Raw genomic sequence first — 21,119 nt, forward strand, 5'->3', positions numbered from 1 at the left:
CAAATTTGCATGAACCCCAACTGCATAGACACAGACAGACATGCTTGGTATTTAATCTGTATTTATGAAAACACTTTCTAGACTTCAGTTTGTAACAAAATGCACTGGGCTGTCATTTTTTAGGGGTTTGAGGGTGGCATCATCTTGCTCTGGAGCCAGCTTTGGTCCTGGCAGCTTGCAAGAGGAAAGTGGCACTTTGAGCCATGGACAGCAGCTGGGGAGCCGGATGTGAAGCTGTGAGGTGGCCCTGGGTTGTGCGCGTGGACTGAAGGATGGTTGGAGGACAGCGCGGTGGCAGGGGTGAAGTGGATGCAAGGGGTGTTCAGTTCTGCTCTGGGAGCCAGGAGCAAAGTGCAGCACAGTGATGCTATGAGCAGTGTCAGCACTCATCCCTCCTGCTTCTGGGGCCAAGCTCAAGCAAATGGCTGTGTGCCACTGCGATGAGACAGGGCTGGGGCACACAGGAAAGAGCATATCGGACAAGTGTGGGGACAGCCCTCTGTCTGGTGCAGAAGCAGCAGGTGCCAACAGTGAAGTCTTGATAGGGTTCAGAATGGCAAAGGGCCAGGCTTCCCGAGGTGAGTGCCCACCATCCTTCCAGATGGTGCAGAGGCTCTCTCACCCCCTTACGGGGGCAGCAGGCACACTGTTGAGGTAGCTCATGAAGTAACTCCTGGCCAGCTGGCTACTGTGGGAGAGAGGTGCTGATGAGCTGGGGCAGGCTGGGAGTGCCGCAGGGCTGTTACCAACCCCTTACCCCTTACCATCCAGCTGAAATCATCTGCAAATGTCACGCCCTTGCTCAGCCGCTGCTCCTGGGAGCCAGTGCTGCTGCCACTCAGTGAATTCCGGCGCATGATTCCTGCTGGGACAGTTTGGTCCTGAGTGGGTGCACTGAGCTGTGCCTCACACAGGCTCAGCCTTGGGAGCCCCATCCTAGCTGGGAGTTGCAGGTATCACTGGGGCTGTACCTGGGGGCTGCGCCAACTCCAGGCGCTGCAAGCTGTTGCGGCGGGAGGGGTTGAAACTGCCCTTGGAGAGGCGGCGCTGGCGGCTGGAGAGCATGGCAGCAGGGGAGACGATGCCCAGCGGGGGCTGCTTCCCCATCCGCAGGTACAGTTCCTCAATCTCCTTCTTCTGGGTGCTTTGCAGCAGCTGTACTTCAGCCAAGTGCCTTGGGAAAGAGAATGGGAGCTGAGCCTCGTGTACATAGGGTGACCTGCAAAAGGGCATCGTCCTTCTGCCTTAATGAGCACAGCTCCCCACCCCTGGTGTGCACAGGAAGCCACGAGCTCACTATGGGGCTGCTCACTTTTGGCGCAGGGTCTGCAGCTCCTCCCAGATCTCCTCGTCCTCGCTCTCACTGTCATCGCTGCTCACATAGGACAAGCTGCGGGACTGGCTCAGCCATACCTGGCTCAGCACCGTCTGCGGAGCACTCTCCTCCCCAGGGCCCTCCCGGTCACTCTCTGCCGGCACTGCTGTCCCCTCCTCAGCTACTGCCTCCTCCTCAGGGTTCTGCACTGCCATCTCCAGCTCTGAGTCAGAGTTGCTGCTTGTGCTGCTTCCTGTGCCAGAGGTGGTGGGCAGCAGAGAGCTGCTCACCGCCAACTCTGTGCCGTGCTGCTTGCTCTCACTGCTGCCCAGCACTGGGGATGTGACAGCTGGCTCCTTGGATGGTGTCACCTGGAAGCGGCCCAGGATCTGGGGCTTGGCTTCTGGGGGGAATCCATGGGGCCTGGGGTGAGTGGGATGCCAGGGATGCTGCAGTGCCCCTGTGGGCACAGTCCTTTCCCCACCTCACCTTCATTGATGGGTGACAGCCGGGCCTTGGGCACACTGGATGCTGGCGACTCTGAGACGATGAGTGGGTGATCGGGCTTGAGGGAGACAAACGGCACCTGCAGGCACCCGTATGCTGTCACTATACCACTACAGTACCTCTGCTTTTGCTCCCACAGCTGTGACCTTTGGCCTGCTCAGCCCTCCCAGCTTCTCACGGCTGTCTCTGCGCTGGAGCATCTCCGTGCTGCAGGGCTCTGTGTCCCATCACCAACCCAGCACACAAGCATTAAGGCCCACATCAAACGGCTCCACAGAGCCCCACACTCACTGTGCTGCCCTCGGGGCTCCCTGGCATGACTGTGCTTGGCATCGTCAAGGGACCTCCGGTGGGGCACAGAGGAACTGCTGTCGGAGGAGAGAATGGCACGGGCCCCTCCATAGCAGGGACGTCAGCCCCCAGAGGCCCGCTGCAAGACAGGGAGGATTTTGCCATACTGGCAGGGTCAGGGTAAACGAAGCGTGGGGGCCCAAGGACGAGATTCTGTGGCCGAGGCAGCAGCGGGGGGTAGAGGTGCCCACCTGAGCTGGCAATGGAGGAGACAGCAGGCAGTAGCGTGTGGGCCACGCTCATCACTGCCAGGGAAAAGACATTGGCCAAGGACAGGAGGGGGGTGGCTGGGGACCAGGGTGTGCTGGTCACGGGGGGGCTCATGGGACTCCTGGGTCCACTGGGGATGGGGGATGAGGGGACTGGCAGAGCAGGGGGAACAGACATTCCTGAAGAGCCTGGGGGTGTCTGTAGGAGCACCGGTGATGCTGTCATCCAGGATGGAGATGATGAGATGAGAGGCCAGGGCTGCGCCGAGCCTGCAGGAAAGAGAAGCATCAGGAGCAGGGAGCAGCCCCAAGCACTGTGCCACTGCAAGTCTGGCAAAGGTGCTGCAGCTGGCAGGGCTATGGCTGGGAGTCCTGGGTAGAGAAAGTGCTGCCCTGCCAGGCCTAGTACCTGCAGGGGAGCCCGGCAGTGGCTCTGCAGGGCTGGAGAGGTCATTCTCCAATGGGGAGCTGCTCGGCGCTGGCAGGGTGGGTGACTGGAGCGAGGTGCTGGGGCTGGTGCAGCCCAGGTCTGTGGCACAAGGGCACACTTAGCCCATCTAGGCCTCCCAGAACCCTCCTGGCTCAGCCGGGGGTGCAGGAAGAGCTCACACAGAGGTGAGGACGTACCACTGAGTGAGGAGGAGGAGATGGAGTGTGACAGCTCCTGAAGCTGCAGCTCTGCCTGCTGGAGAAAGAGAAGCTGAGCTCAGTGCTGGAACAAGCTGAACCAAAGCATGACCGATCCCCAGCCCATCTCCACTGCAAGCAGGGACAAGAGCCTCAGTTCTGTCATGCAGACAGCACCATGACCCGGAGCTGCAGGGCTGCTCTTGCTGGGGCTGGAAAGATTCAGCACCCACAGCGTCTGCTCCAGCACCAGCCAACCCCCAGCCACACTCGGGGTCCCAGCGTGGGGGGCTGGGACCAGGCACTCACAGGATGGCCGGTGACACACTCAGCCTCGGGGCTCTCGGGCAGCTCGGACGCGCTTTGCCCGTCCTTGCGCAGCAGAGTCTCCACACGGTGGATGATGTCCTGAATGCGGTGGATGAAGCTGTCCTGCTCCGACTTGAGGATGAACTCATTGTGGACCTGGTGGGGCAGTGTGGTGATGATCAGAACCATGGCTGCCCTTTCCCCACCCTTATCCAAGTCCTGCACTCACCATGACAGCTGCGATTTCCTCTGGGTTGTCCCCATCCAGGTCGAACTTGAATGTCACCATCTTGTTGTTGTAGGTCTGCAGCTGGCACTCCACCACCCGATCGTTCTTGTCGGAGATCTGCATGCAGCATGGAGGGCTCAGCAGAGGCAGCAGGGATGCATTTCACCCTGACACAACGGCACTTACATTGGTGATGCGCAGCCGGGACCGGGCTCTGCGTCGCTGCAGCCTCCCCACTGCCCGCTTGGCTGGCAGCTTGCTGCTCTGCTCACCAGCAGAGAGCCCCTCGCAGCCGTCGCTCATGCCCGATGCCACATCCGAGGCATAGCTGCATGACACCCCGTACGTGAGTGTGGCTGTCCCCACCTGCAGCCCCCTTCCTAGACAGCTCCAGCCCAGGATCCCAGTGCTTACCTGTCCACTGGAGAAGAGAAGCCGCTGGCTGTGGGCAGGCGCTCAGAGGGTAGCTGCACTGCGATGCTCTGTGGGGAGGGGATACTGTGAACCAGTGCCACCACCGCTGCTACCCCAACCCTCCCAGCCTCATGAGCTCACCGTGGGGAAGCAACGTGTGGAGCGGGTGGGTGGGGGGCTAGTGGGAGTCCCCATTGAAGCACTGCGATGAGACACATCTGGGGAGTCGAGAAAGCCAGAGGAGCTCAAGTAGCCATCTGTTTCACAGTCAGCTGAAAACAAGTGCACATGTGAGCATGGCCAGCTGTGCTTACTAAAGGGGAACCCCAGCTCTCAGTTCCCCTTTAGTAAACACAGCCTTGGGGTGCGATGCACAGGTGTGGCTGGAGGAGCGGGAGAGCCCCATGTCTGCTTCCCTGTGCCTACATACAGGTGGCCGAGGAGTAGCTCGTGTGCCGGTACACGAAGTGCTGGTCAGCCTCAGGTTCCTCAGGCTCTGGTGGGAAGGTGCTGCTGAAAACAGAGTCCCTGGAGCCGGTGGTGGCTGGGGCAGGTGCAGGGATGCCTGGTGCCAGTGGGGACTTGAGGTCCTCCAACAGCTGCAGGACGCCCGGCGGCTGCCCAAGCTCAGCCTGTGGCACCACATCCTGCGCACGCTTCAGTTTCTCCCGCTTGCGCTTGATGGCAACCACGCGGTCCCGCACCGCCTTCGCCACCAGCTTGTAGTCAGCCTCACAGACAAAGCCCAGGACGACCTGCACAGGAGTGGAGGTGTATCGGTCTGCAGAGATCCCCACAGTGTCCCATCCCCTCCACCCTGCAGCACCCACCATTTCCTGAGCCACCTCCTCTGCCACATCCTTGTAGAGCTCGAAGAGAAACTCGATGGCATTGTTGTCCTTGTACTTGCCATGCAGCTTCTTTGTGTCATCCATCCGCAGCCACAGCTTGAGCCCTGACTTAATGCCATCATCCTCCTCAGCCAGCTCCACATGCACCCCTGTGTCCTCCTGGAAGAAGGAGTGCTCCAGCAGGTCCTGGATGGTGTATCTGGAGGAAAGCACTGCTCAGTGTGGGCTCACAGCGCATTGCTCTGGGTGGCAGCAAGGGATAGGGCAGAGGGTCTGTGTGTGGGTGCACTCAGGGGTGCAGACACTCAGGGCAGGGTTCTGCAGCACCGTGTCCTCTCCCAGTCTCTCGCACCTTTCGTCCTTATCCATGCGAATGCAGCCCTCGATGATCTCCTTCAACTCAGGCACCTTCACCTTGTAGAAGCTGCTGGGCTTCAGGCCCTGGGCAGGAGGAGACAGCACCCATCAGGAAACCTCCGGGCTGCAGCTGCAGGGTGCCGTGGTGACCCTAAGACAGTGCCCTGTGGGGCCAGACCCTGCTTGACAGCTGGATCCAGCACTGGGCCTCCAGCCCAGAAGGCAGGAGCTGGCTGGGTCTGGCCGGGCCAGCCACGATGCCCTGGGGACAGAGCAGCCAAGCAGCTCCGTTCCACCCTATGAGTGCACGGGGTGAGGCACATGGGCGTCTCTACCCTCTGCTGGCTCTGGCAAAGTTTGCAGAGCTGAGCACGCTCTCACCTCCCAGCCTAATTTTAGCTTCTTGCATAACCTGCCAAGTGGAGTACCTCAGGAGCAGCAAGGTCCAGCAGCTCCTACCACACTGCCCCTTCCTCCAGCCCTGAGGCACTCACTGAGGTGACCTTGCGGTAGATCTGGGCAGCGTTCTGGCACTCCGAGTAGGGGTACTCCGAGGTGGCCATCTCCAGCATGCACATCCCGAAGGCGTACACATCCACCGCTTCATCGTACTTCTCCTCATACATCTCCGGGGCCATGAATTCAGGGGTTCCTGGGGGCACATAGCATGGCTCAGCAATGCGCCTGTTCCCACATGTGCCTCCACGTCCCCCAGGCCCCCATCCCACCTATCACACTCTTGGCGAAGGAGGCACGCTTGAGCGTGGCCAGCCCCAGGTCCCCGATCTTGACGGAGCCGGTGGGGCCGGTGATGAAGATGTTGTCGCACTTGAGGTCACGGTGGATGATGGGGGGTGAGCGAGTGTGCAGGAAGTGCAGCCCTTTGAGAATCTGACGGCTCCAGCGCTGCAGTACTTTCAGCTTCATCTCCTTGAACCGCTTCAGATAGCTGCGAGGGGACAGGGCTGGCACCAGAGCACTCCACAGGCACTGATGCAGAGCCATGCCCCATGCCTGACCACAATCCCACCACCACCACCGAGCTGTAAAGGGCACGCAACAGCCAGGGGCTCCCTGTGCCCCCTCCCCAGGCAAGTTCTGCAAAGGCAACACAGAAAACGCTGCCAAATCCGAGCCAAGCTGCCGGTGCCAGGAGTGCAGTGGGAGCCAGGGGTGAGCACTGCCATGTGACTCCCTGGGGCCCCCCAGCCCATGTGCTGGCCATCACTCCAAGCAGAGCCCTCCCCCACCTCTCTTTCCCTGCACGCTCCAATCCAGCAGCCCCCACTCACGTCTTAAGGGTGCCAGATGTCATTAGCTCAGTGACCAGCACAATGCAGATCTGCCCTTTGACAGACGACTTCCAGGAGTCGTAGAAGCGAACAATGTTGGGATGCTGCAGCCCCTTCAGCATCTCCACCTCCTCACTGAAGCGCTGCCGCTCTGTCTTGGACAGCTTCCGTGTCTGCGGGGGCAGTGGGTAGTGAGATGGGGCACGGGGCTGTGGGGCTGCCACATCCCACCCCCCTCCCTGCGCTCAGCCTAACGCATGGCTCGATGGAGCCGCTTGCCTCGCCCGTTAGGCTGGGGAGGGATGGCTGAAGATCCCCCTGTGCTGAGTTGCCCATGTGAAACCCACCCTGCCCAGCCCCGCAGCCATTGCGCTCTGCTCCCCTATGGTGCCCACTGCCAGAATAGGCATTGCAAGCCCCACACTGCCAGGTCTGCCTCGTGCAGACCCATCTGCCCCTATCCTGGGCAGCTCCTGCCTCCACTGCACACAGCAGCTTCAGGCACTGGGCACCTTCATGGCAGGGAGCCGGCCCTCTTCAATGAGGCCTTTGTTGGGGAAAGCAGGCGTGGGAGGCTCCAGCCCAGGTTTTTCCATGTTCCTCCAGCTAGAGTTAATTAAAGTGGAAGCCAAAGAGCACTGACACAGGCACTGAGCAGGTCTGCAGGGAGGACGCAGCCCTCTACAGCAGAACGGGGGATGAAGGAGGAGCAAGATCTTGCCTCTCACCCTGCACCCCACAGCACCGCCCTGGTGCAACGACTCAGCATAGAGCCAAAGGGACCGAGGAGCACAGAACCCAGGAGCTGGCACAGAGTCCCAAGAGCCCAGGTGGCTGCAGTGCCAACAGTGTTTATGAGGTGCCCCCATTGCCGGGTGCTGCCCGCCCCATGCACGGTTCCTTGGCTGGCAGCCACCATCCAACAGCCCAGGCAGCTTTTGTAATATTTTCATTGCATCATAACTGGCCCCACGGCTGGGCTGGAGCTGCTTCATAATCCCCTCTCTTCTTTAATACATGCTCAGGGACCCAGCTCAGCCCAGAGGAGAACTTGAGCCTTGCTACAGTGGATGAATGGGATCTTTCATAGCCAGAGAGGAAAACAGCGCCCAAGGCCCCTGAGCTGACCAGCACACACTCTGCCCCCCCAGCCCACCACCATCCAACTGGAGAGCTGCAAGGAGCTCAGGGGCTCAGCTGCACCCCATGGAGCTGCAGGGCAAGGGGCAGCCGTGCAGGCTGTGGCCAGGACTCAAGGACTGTCACTGTGGCTCCCTGAGTCCGATGAGGGGGGACAAGATGGCATGCAGACATGTCCCACAGAGAGCCTGAAGCAAGGCTCAAGGGAGCCCCACTCTTCCCTCAAGCCTGTGATGGATTCGTCCCCAGCACCATTCCAAAGAGGGAACCAGGCACCCCAAGGGCTCTGCCCTGCCCTGCCATGCACGGGGAGCAGTGCCCAGCACGGTCCCTGCCACACAGGAGCCACTCAGACTGGGATTGCAGTGCAGGGCAGCACACAGTGTACAGCTGGGGCTGCCAGCAGAGCTGTCGGCCCGGGACATAGTGTTCTTTCCTAGCAGGCACCTCCTGATGAAGAAGAGGAGGACGCTGGGGGTGGCAGTGGAGTGCTGGGGAAACAGTCCTGCCCCGTCCCAGGGCCAGGAGATGGCTGTTAGCATGCCCAACAGGGCTAACTGCAGAGCTGGGGCCAGATGGAGGTGAGGAGGAAGGTGCAGAGGTTCACCGAAGTGTGAGGCAATGCCCAGCTGGAGCAGTGCCCATGGCACTCCTGTGCTGCTCACCTCAGCCAGAGGGTCCCAGCAGCATCAATCAGTGAAAGACTACATTGGGCAGAGCTGAGAGTCACATCCAGGAAGGGGGGCACCCAGGGATATCTGCAGAGGTGCTCAGTGGGAATGGTTCAGGTACTGGGCACTCAAAGCCCTGAAGACGCAGCCCCTGCATCCACACAGGAATCCAAGAGCACCCCCTTCTTCTCCCAGTGATCCTGCACGAGCACAAGCACCTGCTCCATTCCCAAACCCCCAGATCCCCGTCAAGCAACCCCCACTCAGCTCTCAGCCTCCCACCAGCACAGGATCCAGGGCAGATTTCTGGTGGCATGGCAGCACCAACCACACGGGGCGGCTCCTGCAATCCTCCAGAAGGGTCCCCACTGAAAAACTATGCATTGGCAACATATTTACAGCTAATCCCACTCTGGGCCTCTGGTTTCCTCCCTGTTTCCTCCTTTTCCCCAACCCTCAGCATCTAACAGAAATAGTCTCAAATCTAAAGCTGGAAAGCATAAACAGGTCACGGCGGGTCTGTGGGATGCAGGGACAGACAGCACTGCACAGGCTGTGGGCAGCGGGGACAAAGAGGTCCCCAGGGGGTCTTACAGGAAGGCAGAGAAAAGGCACTGGGCAACCTGGCGGTGAGGCAGGGCTGGGACAAGAGCCGGGATTTGGGTCTGGGAGGCACCACGGCGGCTGGATGAGGCTCCTGGGACCGGAACTGCATTCAGGGCTGAGGTTAGGTGTTCATTTATATTTTAAAGGCAATAAAAGGAGAACTGTGAAAGACAAGGGACAAAGCTATTTTTAAAAGGGCAGAACCACAACCATTTTTATTTGCGGTTCCAAATCCTGTATTTGTGTCACAGTGTCTGATTCTTTGCACGATTGCTGAAAAAAAACAAGCTTTGACAGCTTATGTGCTGCCAGACTTTCATTGGATGTGCACTTGGGGACGAGATACACTGAATAAAGAGCAGAGGGGGACGCTTTGGAGCTGTCTTTGCTCCAGCCAGAGGGTGTTGCTCTCATCTCCAGGGACCTGAATGTCACTGGCACACGGTGCCAGCCCAGCTGCAAGCAGAACTCAGAACACAGGCAGAGCCCCTGCTGCAGGGCAGGTGCTCGGGACTGCAGTCCAATCCCCACAGACACCCTGGTTAGGGACACTGGGCATGCAAAGGGACACAGCCCAGCACAGAGCACTCAAGTACCAAGCTGTGCTGTTAGCTCCGGGATCTGGCATGGCTGTGACTGGGGCACAGTGGGGCACACAGGCTGGGCATGCAGGGTCATGAGGCAGCCAGGTGGGATGCGTTGGGCATGAGTGGCTCTTCTGGAGGAAGTCACTTCCACCAGAGATGCTGCCCTCACCAGCACAGAGCTGTGGCTTCTGGCACTGCAGGGCACACCCAGGAGCTCAGAGGTCCTACAAGGGAATGCGGGCATAGCAAAAGAGGAGTTCTGAGTGGCTCTGGGCTCTCTGAAGCAGTCGCCCCATCTCACAATACTGAGGAGAACCACATCCTCCTCTCACAGGCTGTAGTCACCCCTCCAAAGTCATGCACCACTATCTAAAGGATCTCTTCTTGCATTACTGGGCTGCAGCCATCCCATGTGGCCGCACCAAGGCTTTAGGAACAAGACAACAAACTTGCAAGACATGTTTTTCTCTGTAAACAAGGACTTGGACCTTCCGGCTGCAGCAGCCACCCCCGGGGCAAGAATCTGCTGGAGACTTTGGACTTCACCAAAGCCCCTCCCTGGGGGCTGCAAGGAGAAATCTGGAGCCCCACTACCGGGCTCCGCTCGCGCAGCCTTACTGCCACAGGCAGGATTGCTCCCAGCATGTGCAGAAGGGGAGGAGGCATCACAGGAGCAGTACCTCTACCACTGTCCTCAGCTGCCTAGCATCACATCCTGCTGTTGGGGAGCAGTGGGGGAGGAGATCGGGAAGCTGAGACACATGGGAAGCCATAGGTCCAGATGCTGTTAGCAGACAGCACCTGGAAGCATCATAGAAACCACATGTGGGTGGCCCACAGGCACCACTTCAACCAAGGACAAGCAGCTGACAAGCAGTAAGGACATGCTGTACCCCGAACCTTTTCGCACCCAGCCCCCGGCTACCTGGAGCACGTGCCCCAGAGCATTCTGAGAGCTATCGAAGCACACCTCCAAGCCAGCTCCGGCACTGAGACAGCTCCCCTACGGTCTGCCCTTCCAAAGGGCGATCTGTGAGCTAATGAACACCCAAAAAGTAGTGGGGTGCAGCACAGATTTTCCCCCAAGCAGGGCTGGCGCTGCGGCAGGGGCTGCAGGCACTCCATGAGCGCTCTGACTGCTCTGTAGCTCAGGCAGTGACACAGCAACGGGAAAACAGCGTGCGACGGTGGGAGGGCCGATGAGCACGGAGCCAAGCACGGAGCCGAGTCCCGGGGCAGCGATAGCGCACGAGGAGTCCAAACCTCCCCCACGTTTCTGGCCCCACTGCTGCAGCGGAGAGTGCTGAGTGCGTTGCGGAGGCACCGGGGGTCCCTGCCTCCCTGAGTCCCCCTACCCGGGCTGTGCCATTCCAAGCTGTGCCGTGCCGTGCCGCAGGTGCGCACCCTGCCCTCGTACCTGCAGCTCGCACCACGCCACCTCCACTGTTGTCTCCGTGTCCAGCCCCTTGTAGACGGTTTTGAAGGAGCCCCGGCCAATCTCGATGTCGAACTTGAGGAATCGGCCGTCGGGAGAAGTGGCCACGGCGCGCGTCTCCACCTCCTCGCTCTCCGTCTCCTCCGGCTCACGGTGAGCCGCGGTGCCCGGCGGCGGCGGTGACCCCACGCTCGGCCCCGGGTAGCCCAGCAGCTCCAGTTCCACCGAACTCCGCCGGTTGAAGCGGGAGGAAGCGCGGCGGGAGTCTCGTCCCGAGGGCCTCCGGCCGCGGTTACGGTGCGGTGCCCTACCGGGGAGCCCCGGCTCCACCGCGGAGCCGCCGCCTGCCCGCTCCGCCTCGGGCTGGGACATGGTTCCAGCGGCGGCGAGTTCGACGGTCAGCATCGACTCCCGCAGCTTCGCACCCCGCACCGCCGCCCTGCAAACAGGAGCGCCCCGAGCCCCGGCACGGGCCCCGGCACCGGCGTGGCCACGCCCAGCGGCACCGGACCCTCCCCGGCACGGCGCCGCCTCCGCGAGGCCACCGCCCCCCAGACCCCGCTGCTCAGGCGGCTCCGGCACCAGGAAGGGCACCGGGGTGGGCATTGACAGCGTCAAGGGAACCGGAGCGAGCGCTGGCGTAGGCACGGGGCCAAGCATCAGAGAGAGCACCGGGACGCTCACCTGGATGTGCGCTGGGAGCCGAGAGGCATCAGGTCCTGGGGTGGGCACCGGGCACCAGAACGGACAGCGGAGCGAGCAGTGGGACGGGCACCGCGCACCGCCAGCCCCAGGAGCTCCCCCGGACAGTGCCCACCTCGACCCCAAACCCCGTGTCTGGGCAGGGCTGGGGTGATCCCACCCTCCCTCGCTCCAGCAGCGATGGGTCCACGCAGGGTCCAGATGATGCAGGGCCAAATCGGACTGTGGGGAAGTGTTTGCTTCAGCCGCTCTCAGAGCTGTAGCTGTGAAGTTTCAGAGCAGTGCCTGTGTCTGAAGCTTCTCCCGTCCTGGGCACTGCCGTGCTATTGAATCCCGCACTCCGAGACAGCCGTTGCTCTCAGGGTTTACAACTGGGTGCGCTCCTGAAATGAGGGTCACACAAATATAAAATATGCATGTGTCCTTCAGCTGCACGCTCACTAGGAGCCTGCACAAAAGCTTGTTGTCTCTACAGTGTAAATGATGAGGTTGTTCTACCCTGTAAAGTTGTTTACACAAAATACAAAGCAATCGATTCTTGCGTTAATTTCTTTTCCCTAAGGTCAGATTGTTTCTACTCAGCAATACAGGAAACATTAAGGGGAGGACTGAAATGTTAACACAGCCATGTCCTTTGCGCAGATTTAAAGTGCAAACACAGTGCATCAAACACGGTGCATGCAGGATCCAGCTGTTGTCACCCGCAGCCACGCAAATCCCCCAGTCCAGCTGGATGCATGGAGAAGCATCTATTGAAATGTTTCCACAGAAGTCCTGGGTAGGCTGCACAGCCCACTGCTCACAGGCAGACCTTTGTACCTGCACAGTGCCCCGTCCACTCAGCCCTGTTCACCTAGGAAGAGGACTGGATGAAATCTCCAGGAAGGGAAAATTGGTCTGCATCTCCACACGCTTGCAGAACACTCTTGCAGTACAGGCTGGCAGAAAGCAGTGATTGCACTCTGATCCAGCCTTGCACTCAAGAGTGTATCCAGGGCCCCTTTCTGGGAGAACACACCCTGGAGGCTGCAGGATGTGCTTGGTGCACATACCCCGTGCCAGGCAGCAGCATCTTTCCAGCAATGGCTGCCAAGGATGGCAGATGGGCTGCCACGGGCAGCACTGCACCGGACCAGGTATGGGAGGCTTTTGCGTTGTAAAATATGATTCAATTCCACAAACAACACCTACAGTTCAGATGCACCATACCCAGCGACAGTCCTGAACTGTGCCCAGTGTTTCTCAGGCCCAGCAAGCGGTGCAGCCCTGAAGTGCTTCCAGCCCCAGTCCAGGCCCTGCCAGGTCACTGGGATGCGGCGAAGGCTGGCAGGCAGCCTGTGCTCTTCAGCAAGGGTACAACATGCAGAGCCAGGCAGGGCTCTTGGTCTCATTTCCAGTAGGGTCATGTCCCTTTATCGTGTTTTCATCATGAAATGAGATGCCTTGAAATGTCCCAGAGGAGCAGGGAATGAGCGTCCCAGGTGAGGCTCCTGCAGAGAGGAAATTGGGCACGAGGCTGCCTTTATATTTTCCTCCCACACCTCTGCAATGAGCATTGGAAGCATTTCCTCTTCCCTGCAGCTGCAGGAGCACCATGGGCTGAGCAGTAGCAGGTGACCTTGCAAAGAGGTGCAAGTGCCCTCCAACACATCCCAGGACACCACGCTGCAGCTGGGCCAGTGCTGAAAGCAGGAGGTTCCCGTCCACAGTCAGCCCCTTCTCAGTGCTCAGCAAACACATGCAGCGCCTGCACGTTATCAGGGTGACATTTCTCCTGGCTCCGGGTGTTGGTGCCAGGCCTGTGCTTTGGGCAGCTGCTGCAATCAGGCCATTCAGCATTTCCACGTGCATTTGGCTGCTGGGAAAAGAGCAGGGGACTGCAATCTCTCTGCTCAGGATTAGATCGCTCATCAAAGAACAATTCCAGCAAGATGTGCCAGAATTTCTCTGTTCCGAGCCTAAAACTCAGGATGGGATAACAGAGGGGCTGGGGCCAAATGTAGTGTGTGCCTGCAAGGGCTGTAGCAGGAGCTGAGCAGCCCCCCAGGAGGGGCTGAGAGAAGGAGTGCTGGAGGGAATGTTTCCTGTTGGCTTCAGCTCCCCACACCTGCAGGGACCTCCTTTTCAGCTCAGTGTGCCCCATACCCTATGGCACAGACCCGCAGGAAGAGACAGCACTGCAACCTCAGCAGCTGCAGCCCCAGGCAGATAACTGCTGAGGATTTCCTTAGCCCAGAGTCACAGATCTGACCTGCATGCACATTCATCCCAACTCATAAATTTATCAAACTGAAGCAACTCTTGCTTCTAACTAGCTGCATGAAATTAAATACCCTCTCAACTTGTTCCCTCCCACAAACACCAGAACCCAAATGTGCACAGCCCGATAGCACCTTATCTCAGCACCAGCCCCCCATGCTCCACCTTGCCCCAGCCCATGAGCCCTAATCAGCACATCCAGACGTTGGCTGTGACCTCAAAGCCCAGAGATGGGGACCCGCATGGCTCCACTGCCACGGCCCCACAATCTGCTGAAGTCACATGGATTGGCTGCCGCTACTTCCCGGCCCTGGGATGCAGAATTTGCTCTGCAAGGCTCTGGGCAGCATTGCTGATGGAACTCAGGGCACTCTCTGCAGCAGTGCAGACCACAACACCCTGTCTGCATCAGCAGCTCACAGGGGTGGCTGCAGCAGTGGGCACAGGGGAGGCTGCCTGAGACAGCATCTGTTGTGCATGGCAACGAACACATCTCCTGTTCTTTGCCTTGTTCTGGCATTATCTATAGCCCTGATATCATGCACACTGAACACGGGGAGGAACTGCCCTGGGTACAGGGAAAGTCATAGTTGGAGGCCATCTTTAGAGTTTAATTACATCTCCTTCAGATCTACCCAGCACCCCAGGGCTTCCAATCCAGCGCAGCTCTCACGTAAGCACCTCTGAGCAATGCAATGCTCTGGCGTCCCGATCTTGTGATGACATCACTAAGTGCTATAAAGCAGCAAATAAAGATAGGAATGACGGTTTCAGAGGACGGTATAAAGTCTTTGTTTTTACCATAAGCTACAGCTTGCCATTGTCACCGTTGTATAAACAGGGAACAGCAAACAAGCACTCAGCATAGCTGTACCGGTGAGCTGCTCATGCAGCCCCACAGCCCTCCTATACCCAGGGGCAGCCAGGTAACCCCAACATAAAGCAGTGCTTCTGTGCACCTCATCTCTGCTGAATGCACAGCCCCAGCAAACCAGCAGAGAACACGAGCAGCTGCCTGTCCCAGGACGGGACAAGGGGGAAGCACACTCTTCCTCCTCACCTCACTAAGCAAGCGATTTAGGAAACCGATGAAAAGCCACGAATGACTGCCAGGAGAGCTTTGGAAAGAAAAGGGCTTGTTTTAGACTTATCTAATGTCACATCAGCCATTTCCTAAGAAGGGAGTAAATTTAATTAAGAACACAGACCCACTCAAGGACAGCGAGGTTACACTCAGCAAATGCAGCTCGGAACAATGCTGAGAGGTCAGTACCGCATGTACGCAGAGCCAGAAACGCAAACACCCTGGGCCTGCTGGAGAGTCGTCATCCAGGGCCAAATGCAGATGCCACTGAACACGGAGTGGAAGGCACAGAAACATGCTGCAGGGCTGCAAGAGCAGCGAGCAGAGAAGGCGCAGCAATGAGAGAGTGAAAATTAAGACAGGCAGCACGGAGAGAGAGAAAGAGGCAGATCCCAGACAGCAAAATAAGGCCCTAAGACACGCTGTTAGCAGCCAATTCCTTCATGAAGATTTTCCTGGACATTCTGAGCCACAAACATGCAGACAGGACCACAGTTCAAGCAGTGAACCCCAGTTCCCGTGCTCTGCTGGCACAGGAATTGCTCTGCAGCATTGGTGTCACTGGCACACAGAGATCTGTCACCAGCCTTCCAGCACAGGCCTCCAGCTCCCACAGGTTAGAGATTAAGGATTTACCAGGTCAAATATTGTACTGGATCACAGTTTCAACAAGCTGTGGACTTTATAATCAGTACTGAGAATGTAAAACTTAATTACGTTCTCCACCAGCCTGCTGTTTTATAGAGCTTACCCCATCACCACTGCAACAAACACATTAGTTTTCAGTGGATTGCACACAGAAAATGAAAGCTAATGTTGCCCTGAAGACAGGTAGTAAAAGCCCACAGTCTGCAGCTCTGGCACGTGGAAAAAAGCCTTTGTGGTTCCTGCTTCCAAATCAGGCAGGGTGCCTTTGGAGGTCCACCCTCTCCCCAGTACACTGTGTTTGTACAGCGCAGTAAGGAAACGAAGCTGAAGGGCAAGAATTCAGTACATTGTACTGTTTTGTTTCTGATGGAAAAACAAAGATAGATGAAAACACCCAGGCTGCTCTATAAATACATCTCATTTTAATTACTTCAGATTAGCTCCTTGAAATCCACCCCACCACACAGATCAGCCTGCTTTCCAGCAAGAGCGTATCAGTCTTTCAGAGAGGTCTTTTACGCCACAGCAGCAGCAACGTGTTCTGTGTGATTGCTTTCATCTCAGCCACGTGGTGAGGGCTGCAGAGCCCAGGCACACAGCTGGAAGGTGGGAGGAGAGCCCCTTGGCAGCTGTGCCAGACCAGCCACCAGAGCACCCACCCGCTGCATTCACAGGAGCAGGGAAAGAGCAACAGGACAAGAAGTCATGTCTTTGGAAGGCTTTACAGAATTCTCTTCACCCCAGGAAGTCCTGAGTACACAGCTGCTTGCGCCACTGCTTGAAACCAGGCCAGGAGTTGGAATCTTCGCAGCCAGAAACGTTTCAGAGGCCAAAGAAAGGCAGGGAGGGGGCTTCCATCAGAAGAACTTGACGCCTCGGCCATCGTCCAGCGTGATGATTTCAGCCTTGTGCTCCTGCTGCAAGGCTTGCAGGGCACGAAGTAGCATAGCCTCATCCAAACCATGGAACTCTAGGGAAGGAAAGACATAGTCATCAGCAGGAACAGATTCACATAAAGAAATGAACAGGCTTATGATGTCTATGGAAGAATGACAGTGAAGACAAGAGGGCTCTGAAGGGCACCTTTTAGACTCCTGCACCACAAGAAATACACAAATCCACAATCACAGCTAAGCTGACAGTCATCAGCACACTGTGGAAACAAAGCCTGAAGGTTAGCAACAGGAGGCAGTGAGCAAGAGCTGCCTCTCAGGCAGCTAAGAAGCCGGGCAGGAAGTAAACCTGCATCCCACATCTGGCAAAGACAAAGAGCTGGGCGCTAGGAAGGCTCAGAGTGGGCAGCATAAGTTACCAACAGCGATAACATAAACTGAAGTTAATGCAGAGCACTAAAAAGCCTGTGGATCTGCATTTCCCAGTGATGATGAATGTGAGCTGATATAAGAATTTTAAAATACTTAATTGACAGAACTATCATCTGGCATTCATCTCTACACATTCAAATCAAGTGTGCTCTGAAAAGCTGCAGGACATGACACATGACATTACCTTCATTTGCTGTATCATCTCCACTGATCAACTCATACAGAGTGAACACAGAGTTGGTCAAGCCATTCTTTGACACCTGGAAACGTGAAAGCAATACAGCAAGTCTTCCATGTGTTATTTAATAACCTCGGCAAGATCTCTTGCACATCACAAATGATACGCAATATAGACAGCATCTGATGAGCAAAAGCACCCTCCAAATGTTCTGGGACACTGAAAAGGTGAGAAATGATATCTAAGGATGCTGATGTCATTCGCTGTGCTGTTCCCCATACTCTATGCTCTTTCTGTCCGAGCCTTAAGATCATGCATTGCACTAAGGACAGAGGGCACACAATGGCAATGCTGCATCTGCCTCTGCATCCACTGCTCGAATCTCACCTTATGGTAAGAGAGAAAAGTTATTAACACCTTCATACATGAAGGGATTGGATCAAAACAGAAATAGCGAGTAAGCAAGAGGGAAAGGAGGTGACAGCAGTCTTTTACGCAATCTCAGTCAGCATCACCTGTCCTCCCAGCTGGGAGCGCCCAGGTTGTGCACTAGGGCAGCTGCTGCGTTCTCACCCACTGATAGATGAGCTTCCCCCATTCCTCGGGTCTTCTCCACATTATCAAAAAACTGGTTTTGTTCTTGTCTAACCACTCCAGGTTCCCTGAAACCAATTGGGAAAGGGCACTTCAGCAGAGCTCGGCTGGCACCACTGCCCCACGTGTCGCGGGAGCCGCAGGGCTCCTGCACGGAAGGTCCCAGGGGCGGTGTAGGCACGGACCGGGCGGGCCCGGCAGCGAACGGCGCCACCCACCGTTCTTGCGCAGCTCCTCCAGCACCACCTGGATGGCCTCGGGAGGCAGTTTTCCTGGGCGGGGGGGTTAAGGAGACATCCAACGAGCGGGAGGGAGGGTGGGGAGGCGCGGAGCGGGAGCGGGACCGGACCAGGCCCAAGGATACTCTGCAGTCGGCGGTTGGCGAACAGCGGGCTGTCCTGGGCCTCGCGCAGCGTCATGGCGGGCAGACGCTGGCGCCGGCTGTAGGCGAGCGCCAGGGCGCACCAGGCCGCCAGCTGCTTCTGCCTCGTCTCACCGTTGGGCTGCAGCCTGCGGGGCTCCGCTCAGCGCCCGGGAGGAGCCGAGGCTTCACCCCGGCCCCGGTTCTCCCCCGGCCCCGGTTCCCCCCCGCCGCCGCTGCCCGATCCCGACAAACCCTCCGCCCAAACCCCACCGCCGCCGCAGCCCGACCGGCACTCACGTGAAGAAGGGCGGAAAGCTGTACTGCCAGGGCCACGCGAAGCTCATCGCCACCGACACCGGAACCACCTTCGCCAGCTTCCGGTCTGCACCGGCGCACTTCCGCCCCGCCTCATCGCTACGCCCATTTCCCCACTCCCCGCCCACTCCCTATCGCCACGCCCCCCGTCCGGCGGAACCACGCCCTCTCCTTCCCCCCCGCCCCACGGACGTCGAGCCCCCCCCCCCTTCAGGTACGAGCTCCGCCCACTGGTGCCGTTCCGCTGCTGCCTGCCTCGAACCGTGACCGCAGCCGCCCGGGGGCCCCGAGGAGTCCGGGGTGGAGCCGGGCAGGGACGAGAGCAGAAGAGGCAGCCGAGGCGTGGGGAGAATAAACCTTTACTGCCCAGTGCCCAGGGAAGGTGAACCCTCGGGGGATTCCCCCACCCAGCGCATCCCCGGCAGCGCGAGCAGCAAAGCCGCGCACCGGGGCGACGAGGGCCGGGGCTGTGCCTGCACGGCGACACCTAGGGCTGCGCCTTGCCGTCCTTGCTGCGCCAGATGACCAGGGTGACGAGGAAGGGGATGAGGCAGATGGGGGCAATGATCATGGCCAGCAGCACGTCCTCGGGGGGGTCGAAGTAGGCCTGGCTGCCGGCCGAGCAGTTCTGGAAGTAGCGGTGGTGGCTCTGGAAGATGTAGCTCTCAGCCAAGGCGTTGGGGTAACTGTATTTCAGGCTGTCAGCCCACTCCTCCAGGCACTGCTGCAGCGAGCTGTAGGGCCTGCAGAGAAAACGTGGGGCATTGGGCTGCCCTCCCCCCCCAGCTTGGTGCCCCCGCCCGCCCCTACCTGCTGATGACCTTCCACTCGCACAGCTGTGCGCCAGTCACATTCTGCATCACCTGCACGAAGGACTCCCAGCAGCGGTGTGTCAAGTTGGTGTATATCTCCTCTGTGGGGGGATGGGCACTGAGCGCAGCCACAACTCAGCCTTGGAGGGATTTGGGAATGAGGAATGGGGATGACACTCACCCACCAGCTCATCCGTAATGTTGTACATGGGCACTGGTGGGCTTGTTCTTGCCTCCTGCGTGAAGCCCTCTGCCGTGGCACGCACTTGGCAAAACTCATGGCCCAGCAGTGCTGTGAGGGGGGGGACGTGGTCAGCACTGCAGCAGGGAGCACAGCCACGGCTCCACAGCAATGATGGGTATGAGGAGGCCCAGGGGGCAGCGGGGTAATGGGATGAAGGGTGATGGGGGACTGAGAACCACCAGCAGCAGTGGGGCCATGCCATGCCCAGCGCCTGGCACTGGTGGGGGAGTACCTATTTCCAGTCAGGAAGAGGAAGTGCTGACCGCAGTGCAGCATGGCCATGAAGCAGAGCCTCCTGTCACCCCCCTCCCCCCCCCCCCGAACCCGTTGCTAGCATGGGGCAGAGCTCCCCAGACCCCTCCACCCCTCTGCCAGGATCAGGATCACTCCTGTCTGTTTTCCACCTTTCCATGGTCATGGCATGCCACCCTGGAAGCTACTTCGTTGTGGCCTCTGCTGGCTGGCAGTGTGCTATGGGGATGACACAGCAGCTGTGGGCTGGCACAGCTGTGGCAGCAAGGGCAGCCCACGTGCCCCCAGTGCCCAGTCCTCTGGTGCTGACATGCTCCCTGCCCAAAGCACAGCTGTTCTCCCACTGCCATCAAGTCCAGGTCCCTGCGGATGTGCCATCGCTCCCCACCAAGGGGAAGGGGCTGCCCGCAGTGCCCAGTGGTGCTGGGGATGGCCGCCCTAGCACCCGTGTCCCGCTCACCGCTGCCCGGCGCAAGTCCTGCGGCGAGCCCGGGTGCAGCCGCATGGTGTGGGGCCGTGCACTTACCGCAGAGCAGCAGGAGCCCTCGGGAGAGGCGGCCAGAGCCCATCTGCGCACACGGTGCCATCCTGCCGGAGCCTGTGGGCTAGCAACCGGGACAAGGATTTCAATGGAAATAACAGGAAGCAACTCCTTTCCTCTGACAGGGGCAGTTTGAACTACAGGAGACGTGTGAAAAATGAGATTACTTAGTGCTGCTCTGAGGCAGCCCTCCCCACAGGACCCCACCACTATGCAGCAAATGTTGGACCCCTGGGTACCGCCCCACACCTCACCCTGGGCAGCAGAGGGGCTCCCGCAGCACAGCCGCTTCACAAGGCCGCTGTTTGTTTACTTGTGTATTTCTCTTTAATCCTGTCTGGGCTGGGTTGTGAAATCCCTCGTCTCCTGCGTGGAGGGCAGGCAGCCCGGCAGCGGGGGGAGTGGACAGTGGAGCAGGATGTCCCGGGAGGGGTACTGCTGGAGGCTCGGGGGCGTTACGGCCCCAACCCCGTGCTCATGGCGCTGTGGGGCACCTGCCCCAGGGGCACGGGTGGGGTTGGAAGGGACAGCAGTGGTACTGCAGTGGGTGCGAGCCTCAAGCAGACAGGAGGTGGGGATGGGGCAGGAGACTTCGGCTGCAGTGCTCCTCTTCACCCCATGCCACCTCAGCTCCCACTTGGGGCAGCGCGGTGCTGGCTCTGCAGAGTCCCCACCCGGGGATGGAGCTTAGGCCACACGAGCTCATCTCACTGCTTGCCAAAGGCTAAGCTCCAGCCCAGAGCTTTCCCTTTAAAATCCACTCATGGGACTCACAGAGCACAAATCACACAGCAGAGAATTGCAGTTCACAGGGACCCTCCCTGCTTTGGAAGGATTCAGTTGCTGCACATTCCTGCTGCAATATATTCCACACGCTATGTGCAGGCTGTGTGGCAGCCGA

The 21,119-nt window shown here is 58.7% G+C and overlaps 3 protein-coding genes across 5 annotated transcripts; all 3 read right to left on the bottom strand.

Annotated features, from left to right (window-relative positions):
* Positions 1–44: 44 nt before the first annotated feature.
* WNK4 (WNK lysine deficient protein kinase 4) lies at positions 45–11,639 on the bottom strand. Of its 2 annotated transcripts, none has more exons than XM_042836647.1 (20): positions 10,883–11,639; positions 6,462–6,634; positions 5,898–6,118; positions 5,664–5,821; positions 5,165–5,253; positions 4,792–5,011; positions 4,392–4,716; positions 4,103–4,233; positions 3,962–4,029; positions 3,734–3,875; positions 3,548–3,664; positions 3,319–3,474; positions 3,010–3,067; positions 2,792–2,911; positions 2,114–2,652; positions 1,805–1,901; positions 1,313–1,718; positions 972–1,174; positions 765–862; positions 45–685 (listed from the first exon to the last, which is right to left on the bottom strand). In XM_042836647.1, exons 1-20 carry the CDS (start codon positions 11,558–11,560, stop codon positions 380–382), a joined length of 4,305 nt encoding a protein of 1,434 aa, XP_042692581.1. In that variant the 5' UTR covers positions 11,561–11,639; the 3' UTR covers positions 45–379. The 2 variants fall into 2 exon arrangements, with proteins under 2 accessions (XP_042692581.1, XP_042692582.1); XM_042836648.1 differs by having other exon boundaries at positions 597–688.
* Positions 11,640–15,993: 4,354 nt separating this feature from the next.
* Positions 15,994–18,452, bottom strand: VPS25 (vacuolar protein sorting 25 homolog). The gene is made up of 6 exons (XM_042836614.1): positions 18,352–18,452; positions 18,055–18,200; positions 17,909–17,962; positions 17,670–17,758; positions 17,103–17,178; positions 15,994–16,563 (listed from the first exon to the last, which is right to left on the bottom strand). Exons 1-6 carry the CDS (start codon positions 18,396–18,398, stop codon positions 16,451–16,453), a joined length of 525 nt encoding a protein of 174 aa, XP_042692548.1. The 5' UTR covers positions 18,399–18,452; the 3' UTR covers positions 15,994–16,450.
* A 257-nt stretch (positions 18,453–18,709) lies between these two features.
* On the bottom strand, positions 18,710–20,577 carry RAMP2 (receptor activity modifying protein 2). Of its 2 annotated transcripts, none has more exons than XM_042836631.1 (5): positions 20,473–20,577; positions 20,204–20,355; positions 19,363–19,473; positions 19,180–19,282; positions 18,710–19,112 (listed from the first exon to the last, which is right to left on the bottom strand). In XM_042836631.1, exons 2-5 carry the CDS (start codon positions 20,262–20,264, stop codon positions 18,857–18,859), a joined length of 531 nt encoding a protein of 176 aa, XP_042692565.1. In that variant the 5' UTR covers positions 20,265–20,355; positions 20,473–20,577; the 3' UTR covers positions 18,710–18,856. The 2 variants fall into 2 exon arrangements, with proteins under 2 accessions (XP_042692565.1, XP_042692566.1); XM_042836632.1 differs by having other exon boundaries at positions 20,204–20,282; positions 20,473–20,561.
* Positions 20,578–21,119: the final 542 nt, after the last annotated feature.

Source organism: Centrocercus urophasianus, unplaced genomic scaffold (assembly GCF_019232065.1).
Source record: "Centrocercus urophasianus isolate 14NV4802_14NV808 unplaced genomic scaffold, USGS_Curo_1.0 seq_62, whole genome shotgun sequence".
Classification (NCBI taxonomy): domain Eukaryota; kingdom Metazoa; phylum Chordata; class Aves; order Galliformes; family Phasianidae; genus Centrocercus; species Centrocercus urophasianus.

Bases quoted from the DNA above. Each gene is read 5' to 3' on its own strand.
- WNK4 (XM_042836647.1), bottom strand. From the start codon at position 11,560: ATGCTTGGCCCCGTGCCTACGCCAGCGCTCGCTCCGGTTCCCTTGACG. The intron at 4,030-4,102 runs GTGAGCTCATGA...CCCTCCCCACAG, and splicing joins CCACACGTTGCTTCCCCACG to AGCATCGCAGTGCAGCTACC. The intron at 3,068-3,318 runs GTGAGTGCCTGG...CTCTTTCTCCAG, and splicing joins AGTGTGTCACCGGCCATCCT to CAGGCAGAGCTGCAGCTTCA.
- RAMP2 (XM_042836631.1), bottom strand. From the start codon at position 20,264: ATGGCACCGTGTGCGCAGATGGGCTCTGGCCGCCTCTCCCGAGGGCTC. The intron at 19,474-20,203 runs GTAAGTGCACGG...CCCCCCTCACAG, and splicing joins AGGGCTCCTGCTGCTCTGCG to CACTGCTGGGCCATGAGTTT. The intron at 19,283-19,362 runs GTGAGTGTCATC...ATCCCCCCACAG, and splicing joins CATTACGGATGAGCTGGTGG to AGGAGATATACACCAACTTG.
- VPS25 (XM_042836614.1), bottom strand. From the start codon at position 18,398: ATGAGCTTCGCGTGGCCCTGGCAGTACAGCTTTCCGCCCTTCTTCAC. The intron at 17,759-17,908 runs GTGGGTGGCGCC...AATTGGTTTCAG, and splicing joins GGAGGAGCTGCGCAAGAACG to GGAACCTGGAGTGGTTAGAC. The intron at 16,564-17,102 runs GTAATGTCATGT...TTCCTTCCCTAG, and splicing joins AGATGATACAGCAAATGAAG to AGTTCCATGGTTTGGATGAG.